Source organism: Copadichromis virginalis, linkage group LG11, assembly GCF_057382275.1.
Source record: "Copadichromis virginalis isolate Kocher_CV1m ecotype Utaka linkage group LG11, C_Virginalis_male_GT1.1, whole genome shotgun sequence".
Lineage (NCBI taxonomy): Eukaryota > Metazoa > Chordata > Actinopteri > Cichliformes > Cichlidae > Copadichromis > Copadichromis virginalis.
In genome coordinates this window covers 25,904,702-25,928,098 of record NC_140628.1, presented here as the reverse complement: position 1 = coordinate 25,928,098, position 23,397 = coordinate 25,904,702, and the positions used below count along the sequence as shown (strand labels likewise).

The following is a 23,397-nucleotide window of genomic DNA, read 5'->3' as shown; positions in this document are numbered from 1 at the left end:
TGAGTTTTTATTCATTTCAGTGTTACTTTTAGTCTTTTGAAGTATTATTTTAAGGAAAATCCCCACAGCCATTGCAACAAATCACATAACTTACTGAAAGCATTTGACTCACAGTCATGCAGTCATGATAGAAAATCTTACTAAATTAGCACATCCTAAAACTAAGGATATTTTCTCTAAAATTATTTATTTGAGTTCAAAAAATTGTTTTAGTTTCTATTTTCATTTTTTCTTACATTTACCCAGTTTCTGTTTGCAGAAACCAACAGACTGCTCAGACCTCCTTTAAATCTCAAATTGATACTGATTATGTAGCTAACTTTGGTATTGATCTGATACCAAGTAAATACAGGCCCAGCATTGGCGATACCAGCACCGATACTTTTAACTTATAAAGGCAGTTGTAGAGGAGAGTAGTGTGTCATGACATATAAGATAAATCACTGTTATGAGGTAGATTCTGAACAAACTGTAGCAACCACTGAATCAGAATCAATAATGACTTAATAAAACAAAACACACCTTTCAGCTTTTCAAGTATTTTGAGTTTGACCTGGAATTTAAAAGTGATCTGGGTCAACTTCAGTTGTTTAAATGTGCTATAGGCCAGCGGTCCCCAACCTTTTTTGCGCCACGGACCGGTTTATGCCCGACAATATTTTCACGGACCGGCCTTTAAGGTGTCACGGATAAATACAACAAAATAAAACTAGTACCAGTATCGAAAAAAATAAGATTTATTCATAACACACGTGAAAAGACCGAGGAAAACCGAGTTAACAATAAAAACGATAACAAAATAACGCTGAAAACCGATAAAAACCCTGAAAACCATACATTTCACACCTGAGCCTCTACCCTCGCGGCCCGGTACCGGTCCGAGGCCCGGGGGTTGGGGACCGCTGCTATAGGCTGTAAATAAAATAGACACAAAAACATTCAGACATTTTATAGCGCATGTTTCAAGTATATGAACTAGTTCAATCCACTGTTGGCACTGATACTATAGGTATTTGGATTGATCTGCACTTTTTTGGATGGAACACCCTTGGGAGAAAGCAGAAGGCGGCACACAGGTAAGAGACACAATCTGGCCCTTTAAAATGTTTCATTGGTTAACTATGAACTTGTTTTCCTGCCTCTCACCTGTTGGCGTAACAAAACTTGCTATACTATATATACTAAACTTCATCAGTACCAGTTGGGAGGCTACCAACAAGGAAACACCTACAAAAGCATCAATCAGTAAAACATGAAAAACCTCTGTGAGTTTTCTTTTGTATAAATAGGGTCAGAGTTAGCCATGTGTACTGAAGAGGACTTTCATTAAAACCAACCAATCAGAGGAAAGCTGGCTTAAACGGAGAAAACAGCCTTTTTGAGAGGAATGATTAAATGAGGTCTGTACATCAAAGTAAATAAGGACGATTTGGAACATGCAAAACTTCTTTAGTATGGTCAAAGAATAAAAGATGGCGCTGGAAATGAGCATATCAGGTTATCCTTGATGTCTCTTTGTTCCTCGCTTTGACTTTGTGCTGCTTAGTGCATCAACCAACCCTCTGCATGTCTGGGATCCGAAGCGCCGCCTCTTCTTGCAACTGATCCCTCTGAGAAAAGCATTAGTAAAGATGAATGAACCTCCCCCTGCATGAGGTCCTGCAGAAAAGGCCCCGCTCCCTCCCTGGAAACGATTGCATATACTGAGCGTGAGTCACCACCAGAGTTGCATATTTGGAGCAGCTTGCAGCATAACCGAGCACCAAACTCCAGCAACAATCTGCAACAGGCAGCACTCATTCCACGCGCATTCCCGTCAAATCCGGGTCCATTGTCCAAAACGTTGCGCAACTGAAAGTGATATCACAGGAACCGGCAGCTTGTCTGTGAGATCCACACGGGACTGGAGGAAAAGCAAGAACGAGGAAAAACGGGGATTTCTGGAGTTTCGGAAACAACAAAGAAGAAGAAAAAAATGGCAAAACCTAATTACAGCGGCACTTATCATATGGTGGAACAGGAGAATATGGATTCCTACCTCGGAGCTTTGGGTACAAATCTTTATACAGTATTTTAAATACTTTTGTAATCTTCAAGTGCGTTGCTTTTTGTAACAGATGTGCAGTTAAAACCCTCCAATGTAACAATAATCTTTCATGTCTTTTATTTTTTTAAGTATTCATATGTTCACTGACTCGTTGCCATTAGGTTACTTTAAAAGGTAACCTTAAGTGTCTGATTTAATGGTGAGGACCATCTTTATTTGCTGAAGCACATTAGTGTAATGAAATCACCACCTTGTCCTCTGTGTGACCCCGGATCCATTCACTCCCTCACACTGTGCGTCCCCTCTGCCTGCAGTGTGTGTGAGAGACAAAAAAACCTGCTTTACTGAAGTAACAGACTGTGGCTCATGCTACAACATCTCTCTCTCTCTTTCTTCTCTTAGATGTTAATTTTGCTCTGAGGAAGATCGTCTGTCTGTTGAAGCCCACTAAAGAGGTCACCCATGACCCGGCCACAGGAACCATGAAAATCCGCACACTCACCACCTTCAAGAACTTCAACATGGATTTCACTATTGGAAAAGAATTTACTGAGGACCTTGGGCCAGTGGATGGCCGTGTGTGTCAGGTACGTGTTTTGGTTTTTCCAAATGTGCACATCGGCATGTTTGTACATGCACGCAGTTTTAACATTACATTGATTTTATTAAGTCATTACTTGTTATACAAGTTTGATTTGCATGCTTAGTGTTCAAACAAAGTCAACACACCTGCTGAGGTTTTTTTTTCCATAGCTGCTACTTGCTGCTTAGAGGAGGGCTTAAGAATTGCAGTAACGTACATTAACTCCACAATGATTTTGAAAAGGTCCAAGATAGGAGGAGACCTTGTGCTTGAAAGTTTGAACTTTTTTCTAAATAAATATGTTTGTCACATAAGCATTTAAAGCAGATCTGCTGTGGAAAAATATGTAATGTATTTTCACTTGCCAAGGTGAAACTGGGTTAGGTTTCATTGCTTTGCATGATGTTCAGGTGTGAGTGGGACGGGAATCGAAGGTCAGATGTTCAAAACACGAACGTGCATCACAGCCCGAATAGATGCGGCTCCTCAGAAAAGGATTTGCTGATGCTCATCAGGCTGTGAAGGCTAAAACCACCCCTAAAGAGTTTGGTCTACACCAAAACACAGTCAGACAAATGATGGAAATCATAGGTTGTTGTTGCCCTCCCCAGGTGTAGTCAACCAACAAATATCACTCCAGGAGCAACATCCAAAAACTTAAAGGCCTCTCTAACAGTGACAATCTTCAGCTTACTGAGTCTAACATCAGCAGAACTTTAAACAGCAATGGGGTGTGGAGTAGGGCTACCAGAAGAAAGCTGCTGATCTCCATTTGCAGCTTGCAAAAGATCTAATGGGTGGCTGTAGCTCAGGTGGGTGGCTGTAGCTCAGGTGGCAGAGCAGGTCAGCCACTAATCAGAAGGTTGGTGGTTCGATCCCAGGCTGCCTCCTCGCTGCATGCCAAATATCCTTGGGCAAGATACTAACCCCGTGTTTGCCTACTGGTGGTGGTCAGAGGGCCCGGTGGCGCCAGTGTCCGGCAGCCTCGCCTCTGTCAGTGCGCCCCAGGGCAGCTGTGGCTACAATGTAGCTTGCCATCGCCAGTGTGTGAATGTGTGTGTGTGAATGGGTGAATGACTGAATGTAGTGTAAAGCGCTTTGGGGTCCTTAGGGACTAGAAAAGCGCTATACAAATGCAGGCCATTTACCATTTACCATCTAATTGAAAAACCAGGACACTGAACTATAATTCAGGTAAAGATGATATTGAAGCAGAGCTTTTTGGTATAAAATGAGAAACCAGTTTAAATGAAGGAAATGTTGATGGTGGCTTGTTTTGCTGTTCTTAGTTGTCTTTTTCTCATTAATGAAGCAATGAATTCTGAATGATACCAGCAAACTCTCAGGGAGGTGACAGGATGCCTGTCCGTGGACTAAATCCCACGAGAATGTGGGTTATACAACAAGATAATGGCCTCAAACTCACAAGTTCCCCCATCAAAGTGAGGCAAAGAAGAATGAAGATGTAAAATGTATTTTTTGTAGTCATTGCTGTCTACATGATACAAAAAAATGCAAAGGTTCATAAATTTTTTCCACTCAGAGATCATTTTTCTCAGCAAACAAACCAGAGTCAGACTTAAATAATCTAATACATATAAATCTTAAACTTAAATCCACTTGTATAAAAATCAGATGTTTTTTGTCACATGTTTGAACAAATGAAGTATATTTTAAAGGGTTCATGACCTTTCACGGATCACTGTATTAGTCTCCCCTCTTTACGCTGCACAAAGCTTCTTGTCTCTGTGTGGCTAAGCGTTGTGTGAGCTACTGTACATGCTAATGTCTCACACTAACGGCATCTCTGTGGTTACACAGACTACAGTAGATTGGGACGGCGACAAGCTGGTTTGTGTACAGCGAGGCGAGAAAGAGGGACGAGGCTGGACGCACTGGCTGGAGGGCGACAAGCTGCATTTGGTAAGGATGTACGAGGGGAAGAAGAGGCCAGTGCAGAGAGAAAGCAAGGAAGAGGGAAGAAGGAAAATGAAAGCTTAAAGGGAAGTGATGGAGAAATTGATATGCTAAATGAGGGAGGGTATTCAAATAAGGCAGGTTTTAGAAGTTATTCATTTCTGTTACCGTCTTTGTGTGAAGAGGTTTTTATTAACAGGTCAGTGGAGTTTGTACATGCCTAAGGCCAAACTACGACCTGACAAAGGAGTACACACAAAGGAGGCAGAGGAGCCCTGAATGCACGTCTTTATGGAGTGAAGCTCAGAGGCACTTTTGAGCTCAAACAGTTCAAGCTCATAGCTTATCTTTCATTACTGGTTACGTTTTCAAACGATCTACATTGTTCCGCTAAAAAGCTCTCACGAGGTTTTTTTAATACCTTTGTTGCAATCGGGAGAAAACAATGTGTTGTTGATGCTAAACTCAAGAGAATTGGGAAAGAAATGCCAGCTAGGATCAAGACTTATAATGGTGGGTTTTAGAGGTTACACAAAGCAGGGGAAGGGAACAGTGAGGGACTAATATAGAGGCGGAGGAGGAAAGTAGAGAGCGGGCTGAAAAGACCTGATGAATAGATGGTGAGAGAGTAGAAGACGGATTACGAGGTCAAAGGATGAGAAGGAGAGAGGTGGGGTGGAAATGGTGTCCTGGACACAATCCCAGTTTTGTGCTCGTCTTTAATGTGCCAAATGTTCTCGTTGTTTCTCACCATTCATTTACACCCTCTCACTTCGTGTTTTTTTTTTTTTTTTTTTTTTTTTTTCCTCGTCTTTTCCACTTCCTCTCTGCAGGAGATGAGAGTCCAAGGAATCAAAGCCAAGCAAGTCTTCAAGAAGGCAAACTGAAGTCACAGGAAATGTTTTACAGCGAATAATCCTATTAAAACAAAGTAGCCGGTACAAGAGTCACGTTTATAGCATTTTTATTATAATCAGCAGTACTGAATATTGAAAACAGAATATGAACTGAATATGTCTGATGGGTTTAACAAAGAGAAGAGAGCAGTTTAGCAGAATGACTGCGTCCTTCCCCATATTGCACAATGTTATAAAGAAGTCATAATTCATGCATCTGTCGTGTTTCTATTCCGTGTTTTAAATTATACAAAATGTGTGTGTGTGTGTGTGTGCGCGTGTGTGTCTGTGCGTGTTGCTGCTTCATATCTAAAGTCATTTTCACTCATGAACTGCAGCCCTGAACTTTTACAGAAAGTACCAAAGTAAAAAAAATGCAAAAACGACAACAAAACAACAAAACAGTCTGACAGAGTCAGCTCAGACATTAGCCTTTAACCTCCTGTTCCCTGGTTCAAAGTCTATGTGAAGCTGACTATTTACTGATGTGTGCTGCATGGCAGAAAGGAAAACTTGAATCAGTGTGTTCATGCGCATTATAATGATTTACATATACAATACATTCAAATCTGAATTACTGACTTAAGTGGGAACAATATAAGTTAAACAACTCAATATATACAGATTCCATTAAACGGTCAGGATAGCAGTAGATTTCCCACTATCAACAAATCCAAGGAAAAGCTACAAAGATTCATGTATTTTCTGATTTCACTATCTTATCAGCAATAAAACGATTTGTTCCTATAAAGAAAGCAAATCTTTTAAAAGCAAAGAAAAAGCCTTTGGTCATCGGGATACCTAAAAATGTTTTTGAAATGGGTGGAAATGATGCTATTTTTGTAGGATTTATTCCCGCTGCTCAAAAATACTCATAGCAGCAGCAGGATGTGGGATGATGAAGGATGATATCACGCACTGCGTCACTTTGGCTCACTTAAAATGTAAACTATATTAGGCTCTGTTTGTTACTATCACCGCTTAATTTTTTTTGGTCATTTCGTGAGAATTGTTGTAGTAACAAAACTAAACAAAAACAAAACATGTCAGATTATTCCTGAGAACAGGACACCACTGTGCATCACCAGTGTTTTTTCAGCTGTGTGGTCAGGACAGCACAGAAATGTCACTTCATTTGAGAGGAAATTCTCATGAGTGTCCTGCAGGTGGCATCAGTCAACCTTCAAGGGACCTGAAAGAGAGCCCAGTCTCTCTCTTTTGGTATTAAAAGGGTTTAAAGGTCTTGAAAAGAACTGCATTGCCTCCGATCCAGTGAGGGTCTGAGGTTGGGTAAGTATGCCGTTACACTGGATTATGTCCCACAGTACTCGTCCTCCTGTGGCTCGGATTGCGACCTGAAGAAGTTGTTGCAGTAACTCGCGTTTCCATTCGTGTTACTGGATTCGACAAAGGAAACGGAAGCTTTCAGTGGAGTTATGGGGTGGCTGGTGTTCAAGGTGTCCTCTGTGCAGGAAATGACCAAAGGATCATCTGAGGAGAACGATAAAATCATTAAGTATGACCATTCCTCACTGGAAATGCAGTTTTGCACTTTATGAGCTGCAATGTTTGTAAGATGAATGTAAATGAGTTCCTGAGAAACTGCAGAAATGACCAACATATAGCATCCAGCTTTAGTGTTGTGTCACATAGATCAAGAGTGTCAAACATAAGGCCCCAGGTCCAGAATTGACCTAGGAAAGACCCCAATCTGGCCCACTGGATGGCTTTGGAAGCTTTTAGACCATTTCTACCCATAAAACCCTCCCTCATCGCCATTCACAATCAGAGATGGGCAGTAACGCGTTACAAGTAACGCGTTACTGCCCATCTCTGATTGTTACTTGTAACGCGTTACTGTAATCTGATTACTTTTTTCAAGTAACGAGTAAAGTAAGGGATTACTATTGCAAAAACGGTAATTAGATTACCGTTACTTTCCCGTAGGAACGCTGCGTTACTGCGTTACTAAAACCGTGATTTTTTGCGAGAATGTCTCACGAAGATGACGGACGCGAGTGCAGCGTTAGTGACAACAGCTGTGTGCAGATCAACAATGGATCACATATCGATTGTGGGAGAGAGTATGAGCGTGCAGCGTTTAAAGCGTGGAAGTACTGACCTTACTTTGAGTTTGATTCCATAAAAAGTGACAAAAACATTAGCGTCCATCGTGCGTGAGAAGAAAACTTCTTTTTACAGCGAAAAAAACCCCTAAACTTCCAAGCAAGCACCGAGTGCGCAACGATGTAATGGGAAACTCACAGAGAAACTCGCGGATTCTTCAATTGACCGGGGCACACCTGCACCAGGGTAAACCTCCGCCTACTGCAGTCCTGCTTTACAGGTGAAAATAGAGCACAGGACCGCTGAGTCTTTGACTTTATTTATGTTCTGCTGTGTTTTACTTGCATCTATTTGAAAGAGTGAGTGTAAACACAAAAAATATTTTATTTTATGTGCTGGAATGTGTAGAAAATAGGTTTAAATGTTAAACTAATTTATTCAACTCAGAGAATGTTGCATATAATTAAATTTTTGCTTGATGCATAAAGTTAAAAGATTAAAACTGATAAAACAAGTTAAAAAAAGAGACTTTTCCATTTGATTACATTTTGTATGATGGATTATGCAGTAAAAGTAGAATTGGGCTGAAAGATCTATCGCTTTATCACCTCTTCAGGTTGTAAATCGTGTTTTAAAAAAGTAACTAAGTAACTAAGTAGTAACGGGATTACTTTTTTGGGGAAGTAATCAGTAATTCGTTACTGATTACTTTTTTTGAAGTAACTTGACCAACACTGTTCACAATACACCAAGATCATTGATTTCTAGAGTTGTGTAATTTTATGCGCGTTCTCACGATCCAAGCTCAAAAACTCACGGTGACACCAGAGCAGCACTTCTTTACCATGTAGGAAAAATGAGTCATACTGTTGAAATTGTGGTTCTTTGTCCTATTTTAAGTTATCTCATTGATTAAATGTGTAGTTCAACTTTTCACACTGACAGAAATTGTAGTTTCACCCATCTGGCCCACATAAGATCAAAGTCGTGGCCTGCGATATAAAAAGAGTTTCACATCCCCAGCATAGATGAAGCAGGCTCGTCCTACATGAATTAAGGCCGTGTTTTGACGATTTTAGGGGGAAATGCTGTTTTGATTATCAACCAAGGCTGCCACAGTCTCACCTAGGTGTTGAATTAAGCTGAGATCATTGGAGATTTATTATTTACATACATTGTTCTTGTATTTCTGCAATCACTAATTCCAATGTCAAACACTAAGTGTGTGTGGAGAGATAACTGAGTTGTTCTAGGCATTATGGGGCTGTGCTTAGAGTAGATACAGTGTTGAAAAACAATCATTATAGTGAAATTAATAACAATAATGTTTCAACAAGCCAAGCATGTGAGCAAGGTTTTATAATGGCACTAAATACGGGTGAAAATGTTTTACAGAAAATGATTTTCGAGCCTAAACAAGTGGACTGCTGCACCAACACAAAAGTCTTGGGGCACTTTTGTTGCACGCAGTGACTTTGTTTCAAACTTAAATCCTGCTGTTTGAGAACAAGTCGGTAACATTATGTGTAAATGATGTAAAAGAGTCGATGTGATTCTTCACCTTCGTTAAAAATTGGTAACTTGCAGTCGGGCATGATGCAGGTTTCTTGGCAGTAAGAAGGCTGCTCTCGAGGCATTACATCTGGAATGGGAACCACTGCTACTGGAGTAACACAAATACTGGATCGAGCTGTCACACAGACATCACAAATCACAAGGGAAAAAAAAGGCATTTTAGTTTTATGCTCACAAACATGCACAAAACATACAAATAATTCCACCAGTTGGACTTTAGATGGCACTAAAGCCTCCCCAAAATCCAAGGGGTTGAGTTTGACCAAAGCACCTCCATGTAAAAAAAAAACACCAGCCACTGGTCATTAGAGTCGCGACATTGAGTCCCTTCACTGTCTTTTGACCATCTGTGTGAACTTTGTTCTGAGTCAGCTCCGAACAGCTCTGAGAACAGCTCTGAGATACAGACAAGCAAACCAAGGCTGTTAGAGTTCCCGAGACTAAACAGAACATTAGCCATAAGCAGGTTACTAGGGCGATCGTGGCTCAAGAGTTGGGAGTTCGCCTTGTAATCGGAAGGTTACAAGGCGGCTCGGACAGTCTCGGCCGTTGTGTCCTTGGGCAAGACACTTTACCTACCGCCTACTGGTGTTGGCCAGAAGGGCCGATGGCACGATAACCCTAACCCTCGCTTCTGTCAGTCTGCCCCAGGGCAGCTGTGGCTACAACTGTAGCTGCCTCCACCAGTGTGTGAATGGGTGGATGACTGGGTGTGTAAAGCGCTATACAAATATACAAAGGCCATTTACCATTACTGATTTTTTTTTTTTTAATCCACTTTTAGTCTTTGTCAGCTTTGTTCAGTTTGTCAACACAACTAGCTCGAGAAGGCGTGTTAATTACGCTTGTTTACTGAGACCGGGGTTTCTACATGACTGTGAGATAATTGCGCATGTTGCAATAACTGCTGTAAACTAGCCCCTGACTAATACTGACCATTTCACAACGAAAGAAAGGAAAACTAATACTAAAACTAAACAGTTTTAAACAACATACACGCCAATAAAAATAACCAGTGTGTAACGAGACTCAGGAAACGACTGATTAAATAAAAACCCACAGAATTAAAATAAATTCAAAACTATAATTACTCTGAAGTGTTTCTAAAACGAGACTCAAACAAGTGGCATTAAGAAAAAAACTTTCTGAGCAAAGAGAAACTTCCAATTTATATCACATACTGAAAAAAACATAGCAATAAATTATTACTAGAAAACAAAACTTTGAGCTGCACAAACCAACATATACAGTATATTTATACCATCTACTGTACTGAGCTGGCAGTAAAAATCCTAAAGATAAGTATCTCCAAACCTCAGAAGATAAAACTGAAACTGTTTGCATGGCAGGATATTATGAGGCTATGAAAAAGGAAACTTGCATTTTGGTAATTTCTCTAGTAATAAGCCTTTGATATATCCACGTGCAGATATGTGGAAAATACAGGCATCATGTCATGAAATCAAAGGATCTTATTGGCTCAGAATCACTGTTAAACCTTATCACTCTTAAACTTTTCCCACATGACTGTACAAAGAGTAACAACTGGTGCTTTTAAAAGTAACACACACCCCTTCCTGTAATATTAGCAAAACGGCACACACGCTCTCTAAGACAATAATTATATTCTGTGAGTTCATCAGTGATTTCCAGTACTAGCACATTGTTTCTGTGGAAATAAAAGAAATGTCAGTGAAATAGAAGGGTAGCCAAAATAATAAGCTGTGTGACTGTGTCACATACGTAGGAATTGTTTCTCAGTATGAGCTGTCTGCCCGTGAAGAGTGCGTCACATTACACCAAATAACTGTGTCAGCCTGAATATGTACAGGATGTGGTTTCCTCATTGAGACAGTCATGTTCGCTAAAGCTCCTCGAGCATCAGACTCGGCTGCTGCTTTCTTAATCTGTCAGAGAGTTCAACTACATCATATCCTTTTCAAGCGAAAAGAAAAGGAGAAATTCAACTTACTTTACATGAAAGATCACATTTTAATATTCAAAAAATCCAGTCTGCAAATGTAATATTAGGTTTCCCTGAGGTTTTGTTATTAATACACTGCAAGGAAACAGTGGGAGGCCATGTTTGAGAGAGATAAGCAGTGACCTTCAACTGTAAGACTTCAAAGCCAGTACCCTCTCACTGTTGTGGCTTAAAGCATGAGTAGTTACTGCCAGTGGGTGGGCTTACACGCACATCATTTTGCCGCCTCTTCAGGAAGACAATTATGAGAACAAGTGTGAGAAAAAGTGGCAAACACGCCCATCCGAGTGACGTGTCGTACACACCTGCATTGTACGTTTTGCATTTCTTTCTCCAGAGGATGAAAATCAACACGATGACGATTGCGGTCAACACGAGCCCTGACCACAAACCTGCTGGCAACATCCAATAACAATCTGGAAAACAACGAGAAGAAAATGTTCTTAGGGCCATGCCGAGTACATCTACAGTGGGTTATTCACCTGATTGCACAATAAATTTTCACAAGCGTAATATAACTTCTGGGAAACTTAAAGTGGGAGGGAGTGATTACTGATTACAACTCATGTTTCTTCATTAATAAGGTAGTGAGTGAAATGACTGTGACGAGGAGAAACTTGATTTTTTTCTGACTTTATCAAAGAAATAAAAAGACTGATTATTGTTAGTGAAAGATTATATGCATTTCTTTTTGAATTTGCAGGTGGTGACTCATGATCCGTGGAAGCTCACTTAAAGAAAACTCTTTCTGGTGAAGTGCCAACATGTCTAAGCAGCATTAATTCTTAATAAATGGCCGCAATCCACTCCAGAACAGTCCAATCATTTGTAACATACAGCTTTACGTACTGTGTTCATAAAGCAATGATATCTACAACAAAATATCATAAGGTCTAAATGTGCTGTATAAATATGACTCGCATATTTGTTAATCACATTGCTGATTATATGTTGAATACATGTTTAAAATAATATTTTGAAAGATATAAATTATATGTATTCAATTTAAATCAGTTTTATTTAAGGGAGGGAGCCAAGGCAAAAGACGTCAGTTCAATATATTTTCAAGCATTCACTTACTGACTGTACAGCAGGTTAAGCCGCTTCATCATTCAATTCAGTTCAATTTTATATGCATAGTGCCAAATAAGGTAATAGAACAATCAGATGACTTCCCCATCCATGAGCAAGCAATTAGTGACAGCGGGAAGGAAAAACTCCCTTTTAACAGGAGGAAACCTGGCTCAGGGCAGCCATCTGCCACGGCAGGCAGAAACAGGACAAAAGACACACTTGGAAGAGAGCCAGAGATGAATGAAAACTAATCATTAAACACAAAGTGGTGTATAAACACTGAGAGTAAAAAGAGGGGAGTGAAGAAGAAACACTTGGGAAGCCCTCCTCAGCCTGTAGGAGCTTTATGGTAATGCAGCAATGCATTATAGAGTTATACACTATTATACTTTAAAATATATTGGATTAAATAATAATTTATGCTGTTTTTTCTACCTAAGAAGATGAAAAAGGTAAATCGGACTCTAATTTAAACCTTTTTAGGTTAAATTTAGACTTCAACATTAGACTTATGTGTGAGTTTCACTACTGATTTGACTCAATTTAATGGAAATAAGTATTTAAGGGGCAAAATATGCATTTTATGAAACCTGAAAGTAGGGTTTAAAGCTTGCATAACATGACTATATTTAAAATGTGATAAACACTGGAAATCTTCACCATCTTCAACATCCCCACCCCCCTCTCAGTATCACCCCAGCAAATATCACAGTAGTTAAAAGAAGTCATCTCATGCGATATTTGGACTTGATTCATTGTCTGGAGTATATTTAGACATTTCAGTATGTCTGTATTCTTTGTCTGTGTGCTTCTTCTGCCCCCTCTTTTTTTTTTAGCTGCTCAAAATTCAATGCGCCTCACAAAAACACTTCCTGTTAAACAATGCATGTGGCTTCATGCTTTCCCAGAAGTGACTTTGATAGGTGAATTTGTTTTTAGTACTGAAGCAAAAGAATGTCTTCCTTTGGTTTCATTAAAAAGAAATACCACTGAAAAATAAGGCTCGGCGGGGTCGTATGCAAAATCATTTTTCGCGGTAATGTAGATGTTCACACGAGGTATTTTAAAAACTTTGATGGTTTTTAAAGTTTTCTGCTGACACCACCATCAAACTGATTTTTAATCCAAAAAACTTTAGCCAAAAGAAAAATGACTATTTCCATATGCCATTACTTATATTTGGTGGTGTGGCTCTGCTTTGGGACTTCTCTGCATTTCCATGCTCAGATGGGGAAAGCCTACGGTGAAAAGAGCAGCAGCAGGACCCCCTCACAGAACAAAACTAACGTCGATTACGACAAACATCACATGAATTGAGTCAGACGTAGTGTGAAAAGAGGGAGCTGGGGTTGCAAAATAGCTCACACTGCAGCTATAAACAGGCTAAAGCAGTCTAAATAGGACACCCTACATAAGATTTGTCAGTTTGAAGCACAGAAGAGTGTCAGCTGACATGTGCTGATATTAAGATCAGCCGTTATCAGCTGATCTACTGGGACTGTGGGCTGAGCTCAGCTTAGTAGCCTTCCTGAAGTAATGCTAGGCTCAGTTTGTGGTTTAGATGTTTCTGAAAGAAAGTTAAGCACCTCTTAACCTTCTAAAATTAAAATCTAAGGTGGTGAGCTAGTTAAGCAATATACGTTCTTAACATCAGGGTGTTAACAGGTCAAAAATTAATACCTAAATACAGCCTTACAGGGTTACTGATGTGGCCACACACCACAGCACTCTGCTACCTAACAAATACTACTCTCTTCTTGTCAGTGCCTTGAAAGTATCTGCCCTAAACCCATGTTTCTTCAGAGAACTACACCAACTCATGGTACAAAGACCGAACTGACGCTTCAATATCTTGCTCAAGAACAACATCTTGCTTCAACAAACTGACTGGAGAAGTTTGTGAGTGTACCACTCACCTTCCGACTTTTCTTTTTTAAGCTTGAGGATATAAATTTCAGATTAGTTAAATGGACCACACAAATACTCTTTGTCTCGCATTTAGTTGTTGGAATTTTACGCTGGCTGACTGTGAGGCTGTTTGAGTGGCACATTAATTTAGTGTTATTTGCCGCTCACAGCCTCTGACTAGATATGATGTTTGGTTTTTAAGGCAAGCTATAGATGTAGTGAGCGTGAACTAGAGCAATATTGAGGTCCAGTGGGCTAAACTATAGCTACTACTTTAATTTTACATGAAAAATGTATATATTAGTAATTTTGCATCAATACATCTTCAACTTCCTTTCTTAATTATAGGTCCTGTTACAGGAAGATAATGTCAACAGGAACTCAGTGAATCACTCGGCATAAGAGCATCCGCTGACAACTCCATCTCTCTCTTTTTTTTAACAAGATCTCAAACACTGATAAAGCCAGAAACTTACCAGATTTGAAGTTTCCACAAACTGCATCTCTTTCATTATCTCCTGGAATTTTCAGCACTCCTCCGTAGTCCTCACATCTAAAAAAAAATACCACCAACAACAGGTGAACACAATAAATATGAATAATAATAAAATAATAAAAGTCGCAATTTATAGTTGTTGTTTTTTAAAAAAAAAACTGGACAAGCTTTTGCTACAAAATCGGTGTTAAAGGGATGTAAAGAAAAAGGCCTCCTACAAGCATGGGAAACTGTTTCAGCACAATTTTTACAGTCTGGATGAAATATTTACAGTAGGTAGGATGTGGGATGTTGTACGTTTCGAGTTTGTAGACTGAGGGCACCAACCGAAACCAAGAGACTAATTTCTGCTCTGTGTCAATGGATGACTAATTCACTCACAGTCTACATAAAACACACAGTTCTTCAGATTTAATAATAACATAATAATAATAACAATGATAATAGTTGTAATGCAGTCTTGCCTGGTGTGAGGTTTACAGGGTGACACATAATCTGTTACGTTGCTGAAGGTCCCCTTTCCACATGGAGCACAGATTACGTTACTCGTGCCGTCGCCTATAATGAGGAGTGAAATTTATTCACCTGACTTTGTGGCACTTTAGCTAAGAATGTGAAATATCACTGGAGAAAATTATCGTTCATTAGCAATTTTATAGTTAAAGGTTACCTGGAGTCTTGACCCCTTCACCCACTTGGCAGCGGGTTACAGGCAAGCAGTGTTCACATTCATCATCGTTGCAGTAGAAACCTGACACACACTTGCACACTGTGTTTGCTTCAGCTTTGCATCCACTGAGTGTCTGCTGTTTGATACCTGAAAGAGCAAGGGAGAGACGTTTTTTTCTCTGCGTTTAAGTGTGTGTGTGTGTGTGTGTGTGTGTGTGTGTGTGTGTGTGTGTGTGTGTGTGTGTGTGTGTGTGTATAGATGGGGGTCGTTGATCTCCAGTTCAAAGTGTCAAAGTGGCTTGAACATAAAGAACAGTGAAAACCCACCTCACAGTTTCTGCGCTATGAAACATTTTGAAAGTGTTGAACTTGAAAATGTAAGTTCCTTTATTGTCTTAAAATCGTCTCTTAACACAATTATCTTAACATAAATCTGAGCTAAGCTCTGTGGGACTTACAGTAAGTTCAAAATGGAAATTTAGTTTAATTCAATTTTCCTTTGAACTTTAATAGCGCCAAATGACAACAACAGTTGCCACAAAACACTTTTGGACGCTGCAAAAACACAAAAATACAAAGAAACCTCAACAGTCAAACGACCCCTTGTGAGAAATAAAGAAGATGTTAAAGAAGTGGATCTGTGAGCATGTGGTGCTGACTTGGACAAACAACAGCAAAGCAGGTATTATTACTCCATAAGTATAGATATCAAAAGCCATCAGCTTTCACAATCTGCAACATCATTATTGCGCAGTTTCCTGCTGTCAAACAGTATATTTCTTTCTTTCTTTTGCTGTGAAAGCAGCACTCCTAGCTTTTTTGTATTTTGCATAGTAGAGTTCAAATACGGTCTTTCTAGTTCTATATCGTTGTATTTCTATTAGAAATAGACTGAATTGTGGTTCTGTGTTTCTTTGACTGAGCTTCTAAGACTAATGCTGCGTGTATGCCTGTGTAACTTACTGAGAAGGCATTGCTTGCAGCGATGGCATTTTTCCACATGATTTTGAGAGTCTGTGTAGAACCCATATTGACATGTGGCACACTCGGTCTCTTTTGTGCCATCGCATGCTGTCTTCATGTACTCTCCTGACAAGGTGAAACAAACAGACTTGTATATTAGATGTTGGTTAATGAAAATACGGCTTTTGAAGAATGCTGTGCAGCCTGTAAAGAAAGTTTGTTAACCGAGGAGAAACGTGAGGAACTGAAGCATTGTCGTATTCACTGACCTGCATTACAGCGTTGACAGCATCTCCCACCATACTCTAACTGATCTTCTTTGCACATTTTGTATCCTATTCGTCAACAGCCCTCCACCTGCGTGTAAACTCTCTAAACTGTAAAAGCCTGCGTCTTTTCAAGCTGTTTCTATACCTGAAAATTGGCTAAATCGGTATGGTAGCTCAGAAGATAAAATCCAGAACTGAACTCTGTCGATCGCCTTGGCTTTTCTGATGATCAAGCAGTTGCTGCTCAGGTTCATCTGCCTCCACTCTATTTCTGACGTACTGTCTCTGATTTGTTCCCCCTCCTCACTCGGTCTTACCTACTTCTCATGTCTTTTCTAGTCCTACACAGTGGAAAGCCCCAGTGACCCTCATCTGCTGTTTCTCCCCCTTCGCCTCTCTGTAGCTCTGTGTCGTTCCTCATTTCCTTCCTGTACTAGCCTTCTCATGTTAACTGTAAATGTGTTTCCGTACTGTAGCTACAGGACTAAATGCTGATTTTGGCACTCGAAGTGCACAAAGGAATATTTCCTTCATCCACTACACCCTTTCCTTTCATCCTGTCACCATTGTTTCAATATAATATTTGTCCCGCTGACAAAGGATCGGTGTTGAGTTGAAAAGTGCAAAGCTGCTGAAAAGCTTTTGGCTCGGTTTGTCTTCCTGTTGCTCCACAGTCACCCTCCTGTTGCCGTAGATGCATAAAGAAACTATCTAGAAATAGATTTATAAATGCTTACGGGTGCAAAACATAAGCAAGAGAGGAAGGGGGCAGCAGGAAGAGGGTGAAATAGAAATTAATATGAAAAGAGGAAGGAGACATGTTCAAATGCTTTATTTGAGAAGAGATTTGATCAGGACAAGATGTTAAGATCAAGGTGGGTTTGGATTTGTTTAATTATCACAATAGATGTGCAAAGAGTGATTACAGAGTGTCTGTCTCTGACATCCAACTACTTAATTTCTGTTTAACGCTACTTTTTAAAAAAAATATTCTTTACCCTTATATTTATTTTTGCTTTGCACCATTTTCTTCAGTCTCCTGCTTCTCCCGCTCTTCCACTCCACGTACTGCATGCTGCTGGGATGGGTGGAGTCTCCAGGTTATCCCAATGGGTACTTACCTCATGCTAGTCTAAATTGGAGCAGGTGCGCCCCCAAAGGTCACAGCCTCTCCATAAGGTTCATCCACCTGGACCTGGAGGACAGTATCGACTGTGAAAATGATGCAGTGAAGGTAAGAGGATATCTTAAATGATGTTAATACCTGCCACATACTATTTTCTCATTATGCCTCTCATCTTTTTTCCCCCTCAGATCTTTTCAAATGGAAACTTAATTTCCGTTTTGTGTGGCACAAAGGAATTTGAGGAGCTTCAGTCCACTGTAAATCCTGCGCTTTTCTCGCCCCCGGGTGGCTGCCTCGCCCTTTCATTCCACTCGGACTACTCAAACATAAAGAGGCACACCGGCTTTAGAGGCTTTTATACAACCCAAGGTGAGAATCAGAGTAGAAATCTGCAGAAGGAGCTCAGCTTGTGGAAATATACTTATACTTTTGTAATCATATTTCAAGGAAGTCATTTTTAGAGAATAAATCACAGTGTAAAAAGCTTTTTGTTTAATAAAGAAAACATAAGATTAAAAAACATTTGTGTGCAAGAGTTTGTCTTCTTGCACTGCAAAAAAAAAGTGCTGACGACACTAACGTGACTGATGTTTCACCTAAACCTCGTCTAGTATCAGTAGACTCTTGTTCCTCTACTGAAGACTTTTGCCACACATGTTACCTAGAATACAAACCAGGAGAACTGATGCAAAACTGTGGTTTTCTCTGATTTTTTTTAATGCAAGAGATGCAAAATGTCAAGGATTTTTGTTGTCACTCTGTCGAGATGAACAAACATTTGCTGTTTGATCACTTGTTGAGTTATGACTTCTGTTAAAATGTTACGCTAGATAGCATGATTGATATATTTATCAAGTCATTCCAAGGAATTGTTTTTTTTTTTTTTAATGCTTTTCTGCGTTTAACCGTTAGCTCATTCCCTCTGTTAGACTATGACGAATGCAAGGATAACGAAATCAACCAATGCACCCAGTTCTGTCACAACTTCATCGGAGGGTACCACTGCTCCTGTCGCCACGGCTACCACCTGGATGTGGACAACCACACTTGCACTGGTACAAATAATCAAATTTGCTTCCAAACATTCAACAGAATCAGTATTTAACACGTCTGAAGGAGACAAAAATACACAAAGAGAAGTGAAAATGGGAAAATAGAGGAAGCAGAAGTATTGTGGGGAGATTTTTGGGAAGGTACTGATTGTGTAAAACTTATGATTTTGTTAAAATGAAGGTAATGGCAATGATCTCTCATGTTCACAGTGAACTGCAATAAGGACCTGTCAGGAAAGAGCAACGGTATCATATCCAGTCCTTCCTGGCCCAACTCGTATGCAGAGAACGCAAACTGCCAGTACACGCTGCTCGTCGACTCCCAGTCTCAGGTGGAGCTCGAATTCTCGGACGTTTTTGATGTGGAACAAGGCCCCAATGGTCAATGCATAGATGCACTGAGAGTAAGTGATGACTCAGAATATGCAAATACCTCTCGAAGCTGTGTGTGTGTTCCCCCCAGAAACTTTAACTTTGCATATCAATAAACAAAGAGGAAGTTCAGAAAAAAAAGTGTTGTAACCATGGATTTGACAACAGACAGTCATCCTATTTTTGACGTTTTATGGTTTCTCTGTGTTACACATTTGGGTTTTTTCTTTGTGTACCATTCCTGTGTACATTGATCTCATCTTGTTTAGTTTCAATTTGACATATAACCCAATTATTATTTTGTTGTTGTACTGTTGTTGTTTCTTGTTTCAGAGCCACAGAAAAAGAGTCTCTAATGACATTTGAAATAAATTTTCTCCCAAATAATAAAATAATAAATGGATAAGTGCTAGAAATATAAGTTAGGCTAGTTCTTTGTCAGTGTTAGACATCACGTCTTTTGTCATTTTCATCTACACAGGAACTTTAAGGCTGATATTTTTAAGGTCATATCAGGCCTCAGTTCTTACATTCAGAGCCCATGTCGTTCACCAAGTAACAGCAGTTTTTTAGCCCTTAACCAGGAAGTGAAACTATTCGAGATTCAGAATCTCTTTTGTGAGATACCTGAGACAAGCGCTAACCAAAAGGGGGAGGGAGGGTGAGTACAGCTGCTACCAAGAGAAACCAGAGCTCCAGAAGAAAACCCCCAAAGCGGTGGGAAAAATGTGCAAACTCCAGAGAGAGAAGGGCCCTGCTGGGGCTTGAAGCCCAGGCCCCTCTTTCTTTGAGGAAATGGTGCTAACAACGTCACCAACCTGCTGTAAGCACATTCAGAGGAAATGGTGCTAACAACGTCACCGCCCTGCTGTATGCACTGTCAGAATTTCCTCCAGGATTTCTCTGTAATTGACTTCAATCATTTTTATCTGAAAGCCTCCTGTATGCATTTTCTGGCAACATGTTACTTAAATGTTGTGACTTTTTTTTAAGTCTGTCGCCTTCTAAAATTGACGATCTTGTTGGCTGCTGCTGTGTAGTCTCAGTTACAATAAGGACAGGAGGCTGTGGAGGTTTGTGGTCAAAGATCCCTCATAGAGCCTGGAGGTGTGTTTTAGGTCATTAGGTCTTTTTCAGAAATGAATAATCATCCCACTGAGCACAAACCACTGCAGGATACTGTGGTAGTCATGCTGGTTAACAGACTATCACACCTTAGACTTGTATCAGTAACCACATAAGCAGATGCAAACCATAAATCCAGTTTTTAAGTGCAACCTTATGTCTGGAAAGCATTGATGTGGGTTATAATATGTGATTTCTAAGGCTGGTCTTCCTCTGTAGCTGGGAGGACAACACACTGTTGTGGGCCTAATGATTTCTTTTTCTTTTTTTTTACAAGGGTTTTCTTTTTTTAAACGTCCATGTCAGAATGCTATAAACGGATAGTCTCGCACATCCATCGAGCAGTTGTGTTCAAATTCTTGACAGGTGCTGCACGTCTGCATCTTAAAGAAAGTCTGTAAACTTGAACTTGGTGACAGTGCCTGTGTTGTTTTGTTTGCAGATTGAGACTCCCTCTGGGACTCTGGGACCGTTCTGTGGCAACACGCCTCCCGAATCGCCATTTCTCACTCACGCAAACAAGCTCACAATCCGTTTCACCACTGACGACTTTGGCACCAACAAAGGATTCCACCTCAACTTCAGGACCAGAGGTACTGCAGCCTCCTCATCTCAGACACAGCTGGTAAAGAGCATCTGTTTGGATGTTTGTTGGAAACGACTGTGACTCTTCTTCTCACATCTTAATTGCAGATAAGGTCTGTCCAGCAGTGGTGACCTCACACTCCACCGTGACTCCCAAGAAAGCAGAATATAATCGTGGTGAAGAAGTGAAGGTCACTTGTGAAGAGGGCTATGTTGTAAATGATGTGAGTGCAGAAAGAAATCTGAAGTGTATCCTTGACATTTGATGTAAATATTTAATTTATTAAATAAATTGAATTCTAAATTAAATTACATTCTCATTTTATTAAGGATAAAGGCATCCATGATGTGAAATCAGAGTTCAATGCAATGTGCCATAGCACAGGCGTATGGACTCCCAGCTACACCTGTGGATGTGAGTCTGACTACAATTAATTTCAGATTTTTCTGTTTGTGTCTACTTGTTTTTTTCACACTCAGTATCATTTTTTCTCATATATAGTGGTCAATTGTGGACTTCCTGATATACCGGAAGATGGTATTCTTCAGTTGGTGGGTTCAGATGACCCACAAACTCAATATAAAGACCAGATCCAGTTTAGCTGCAGCTCAAAGTACTACACGCTGGAAGGAGATGGTGATTACAGGACGTTTTTGCTCATACCTTTTCTAGTATCACTGATCTGTTATTCCTTTTGCAAATTTCTCCTTGACTCTTTTCAGACACATTCATTTGCGGTGCCAGTGGCGAATGGATATCAACTAACGGAAATGCAGAGTTTCCAAAATGTCTTCCAGGTACGGATGTATTCCTTCTGTTTTTCAATGTCACTATTCGTTTGGAGCTCTGGGTTTAATGATGACTTCTATTTGTTTCAGTGTGTGGGCAGCCTGAAACACTGATAGCAGGTACAGGAAGAATTTTGGGAGGTCAGGATGCAAAACTGGGAGAAATACCATGGCAGCTATTCATAAAAGAGCCCAGCAGAGGAGGAGCATCCCTGATAAATGATCAGTGGGCTGTGACAGCGGCTCATGTTGTGGATGGGCATGAGAACAGCCCTTTGAGTGTCTTTGGTGGACTGATAGATAAAACGACAACAAATGCCCCAAGCGCACCTTCCTTGATCACTAACAGGATCATAATTCATCCTGGCTACAGAAAGGGGATCACTGGAAGTGCACGCACTGATTTTAACAATGATATTGCTCTTATAAGATTCACCTCCAGAATCACATTAGGCCCAAACCTGCTTCCCATTTGTCTGCCAGAAGAAAACAGTGATGTGCTGGAAAATGAACAAGGTACAGTGTCAGGCTGGGGGGTGACAGAGAAAAAACAGTTATCAGATGTTTTAAAATATGCTCATGTTTCAGCCTACTCACGCAGAGAGTGTGAGAAAACACCTGTCACTTCACGTGGGAACTCCATGATTTTCAGTAATAACATGTTCTGTGCTGGAGACAGCGGGAAGGACAGTTGTAAAGGAGACAGTGGAGGTCCTTTTGTTTTGCCCATGTTGTCTTCTAGCAGTGGGCCTTACTATCTGACTGGGGTTGTGTCATGGGGAGCTCGCTGTCTGATTCCCCAACGAGACTCAACTGCAATAGTGAACAAGGGTTATTATACCAAGGTAGGGAATTATGTGAAGTGGATTAAGCAGACAATAGAGAGAGTAGAGGCAGAAGAATCAGAGAGAAAGTAAAATAAATGATGAAGAAAACACTCTGTTATATACGATAATAAAATCATTTTCAGGGCTGATTCACATTTTAAAAAATTACTTTGCTTATAAAATAAAGACCGCAACCTTATAATCAAATGTACCAAAATAAATAACACAATCAGAACAGCTTGTTATTTCTACATTGTTTCCTATTAAAGAGAAATGTTTGCAAATCATCTGCAGACAATCTGTGTGTGTGTGCGTGTTTTCAATTATTTAATCCCTATTAGTTAAGAGACACACAAAGCTGCATTTTTAAAAACTCTTGTATAATCAGTATATTTTCCCTATAAGTGACAGCAGGCTATGATCTTCTTTTCCTTTCCGGTGCTTCTTTTAGGGGTTGCCACAGCAGATCATCTGCCTCCATATCACCCTGTCTCTATAGTCTATAGCATCTTCTTCTGTCACACAAACCCTCTGCGTGTCCTTCCTTCACTACATCCACCTTCCTCTTTTTCTTCCTGCCCGGCAGCTCCATCTTCAGTATCCTTTGTCCAATACATATCCACTACGCCTCCTCTGCACATGTCCAAACCATTGTCCCTCTTTATTTTCAAATCGCTTAACCTGAGCCGTCCTTCCGATGTACTCATTTCTAATGTAGTTAGAACCATAAATTAGAGGATCATCACAGTGCTTTACAGACAAACAAGCTTTCTCACATTAAAAAACTAACACCAGTAGCTCCAGATGTTGCTCTCAGTATTGAATTAATTAACCAATTCGCCTATTTTTTTTTTAAACAATTTATTTTTTCAAAATAATTCTTCAGTTATTTGTTATTTTTGTGGCAGAGGTCTGGCTATGATATCTACTGTTATAACATACAGACACACTCTATAAGAAGTGGTGTATTGTTCCGATATTGCATGACAGTGTCTGCATAATAGTGCATGACAACTGAAAACAAGGCCCTCAAACCAACAGCCTGACAGAGCCACACAGGAGAAGTGCACTTA

The 23,397-nt window shown here is 40.0% G+C and overlaps 3 protein-coding genes across 3 annotated transcripts; 2 read left to right on the top strand and 1 right to left on the bottom strand.

Moving 5' to 3' along the window:
- The first annotated feature begins 1,626 nt into the window (after nt 1-1,626).
- On the top strand, nt 1,627-5,659 carry rbp5 (retinol binding protein 1a, cellular). The gene is made up of 4 exons (XM_085471640.1): nt 1,627-2,051; nt 2,450-2,634; nt 4,452-4,553; nt 5,381-5,659. Exons 1-4 carry the CDS (start codon nt 1,976-1,978, stop codon nt 5,432-5,434), a joined length of 417 nt encoding a protein of 138 aa, XP_085327766.1. The 5' UTR covers nt 1,627-1,975; the 3' UTR covers nt 5,435-5,659.
- Nucleotides 5,495-17,166, bottom strand: LOC146698819 (tumor necrosis factor receptor superfamily member 5). Its single transcript, XM_085471637.1, has 8 exons — nt 16,449-17,166; nt 16,180-16,305; nt 15,218-15,364; nt 15,012-15,105; nt 14,528-14,604; nt 11,375-11,485; nt 9,072-9,200; nt 5,495-6,934 (listed from the first exon to the last, which is right to left on the bottom strand). The coding sequence occupies exons 1-8, from the start codon at nt 16,504-16,506 to the stop codon at nt 6,756-6,758; spliced, it is 921 nt and encodes a 306-aa protein (XP_085327763.1). The 5' UTR covers nt 16,507-17,166; the 3' UTR covers nt 5,495-6,755.
- A 47-nt stretch (nt 17,167-17,213) lies between these two features.
- On the top strand, nt 17,214-22,613 carry c1s.2 (complement component 1, s subcomponent .2). The gene is made up of 11 exons (XM_085471636.1): nt 17,214-17,323; nt 17,484-17,682; nt 17,763-17,943; nt 18,504-18,629; nt 18,837-19,030; nt 20,566-20,716; nt 20,817-20,932; nt 21,039-21,123; nt 21,211-21,345; nt 21,432-21,506; nt 21,588-22,613. Exons 1-11 carry the CDS (start codon nt 17,310-17,312, stop codon nt 22,412-22,414), a joined length of 2,103 nt encoding a protein of 700 aa, XP_085327762.1. The 5' UTR covers nt 17,214-17,309; the 3' UTR covers nt 22,415-22,613.
- The last annotated feature ends 784 nt before the right edge of the window (nt 22,614-23,397 follow it).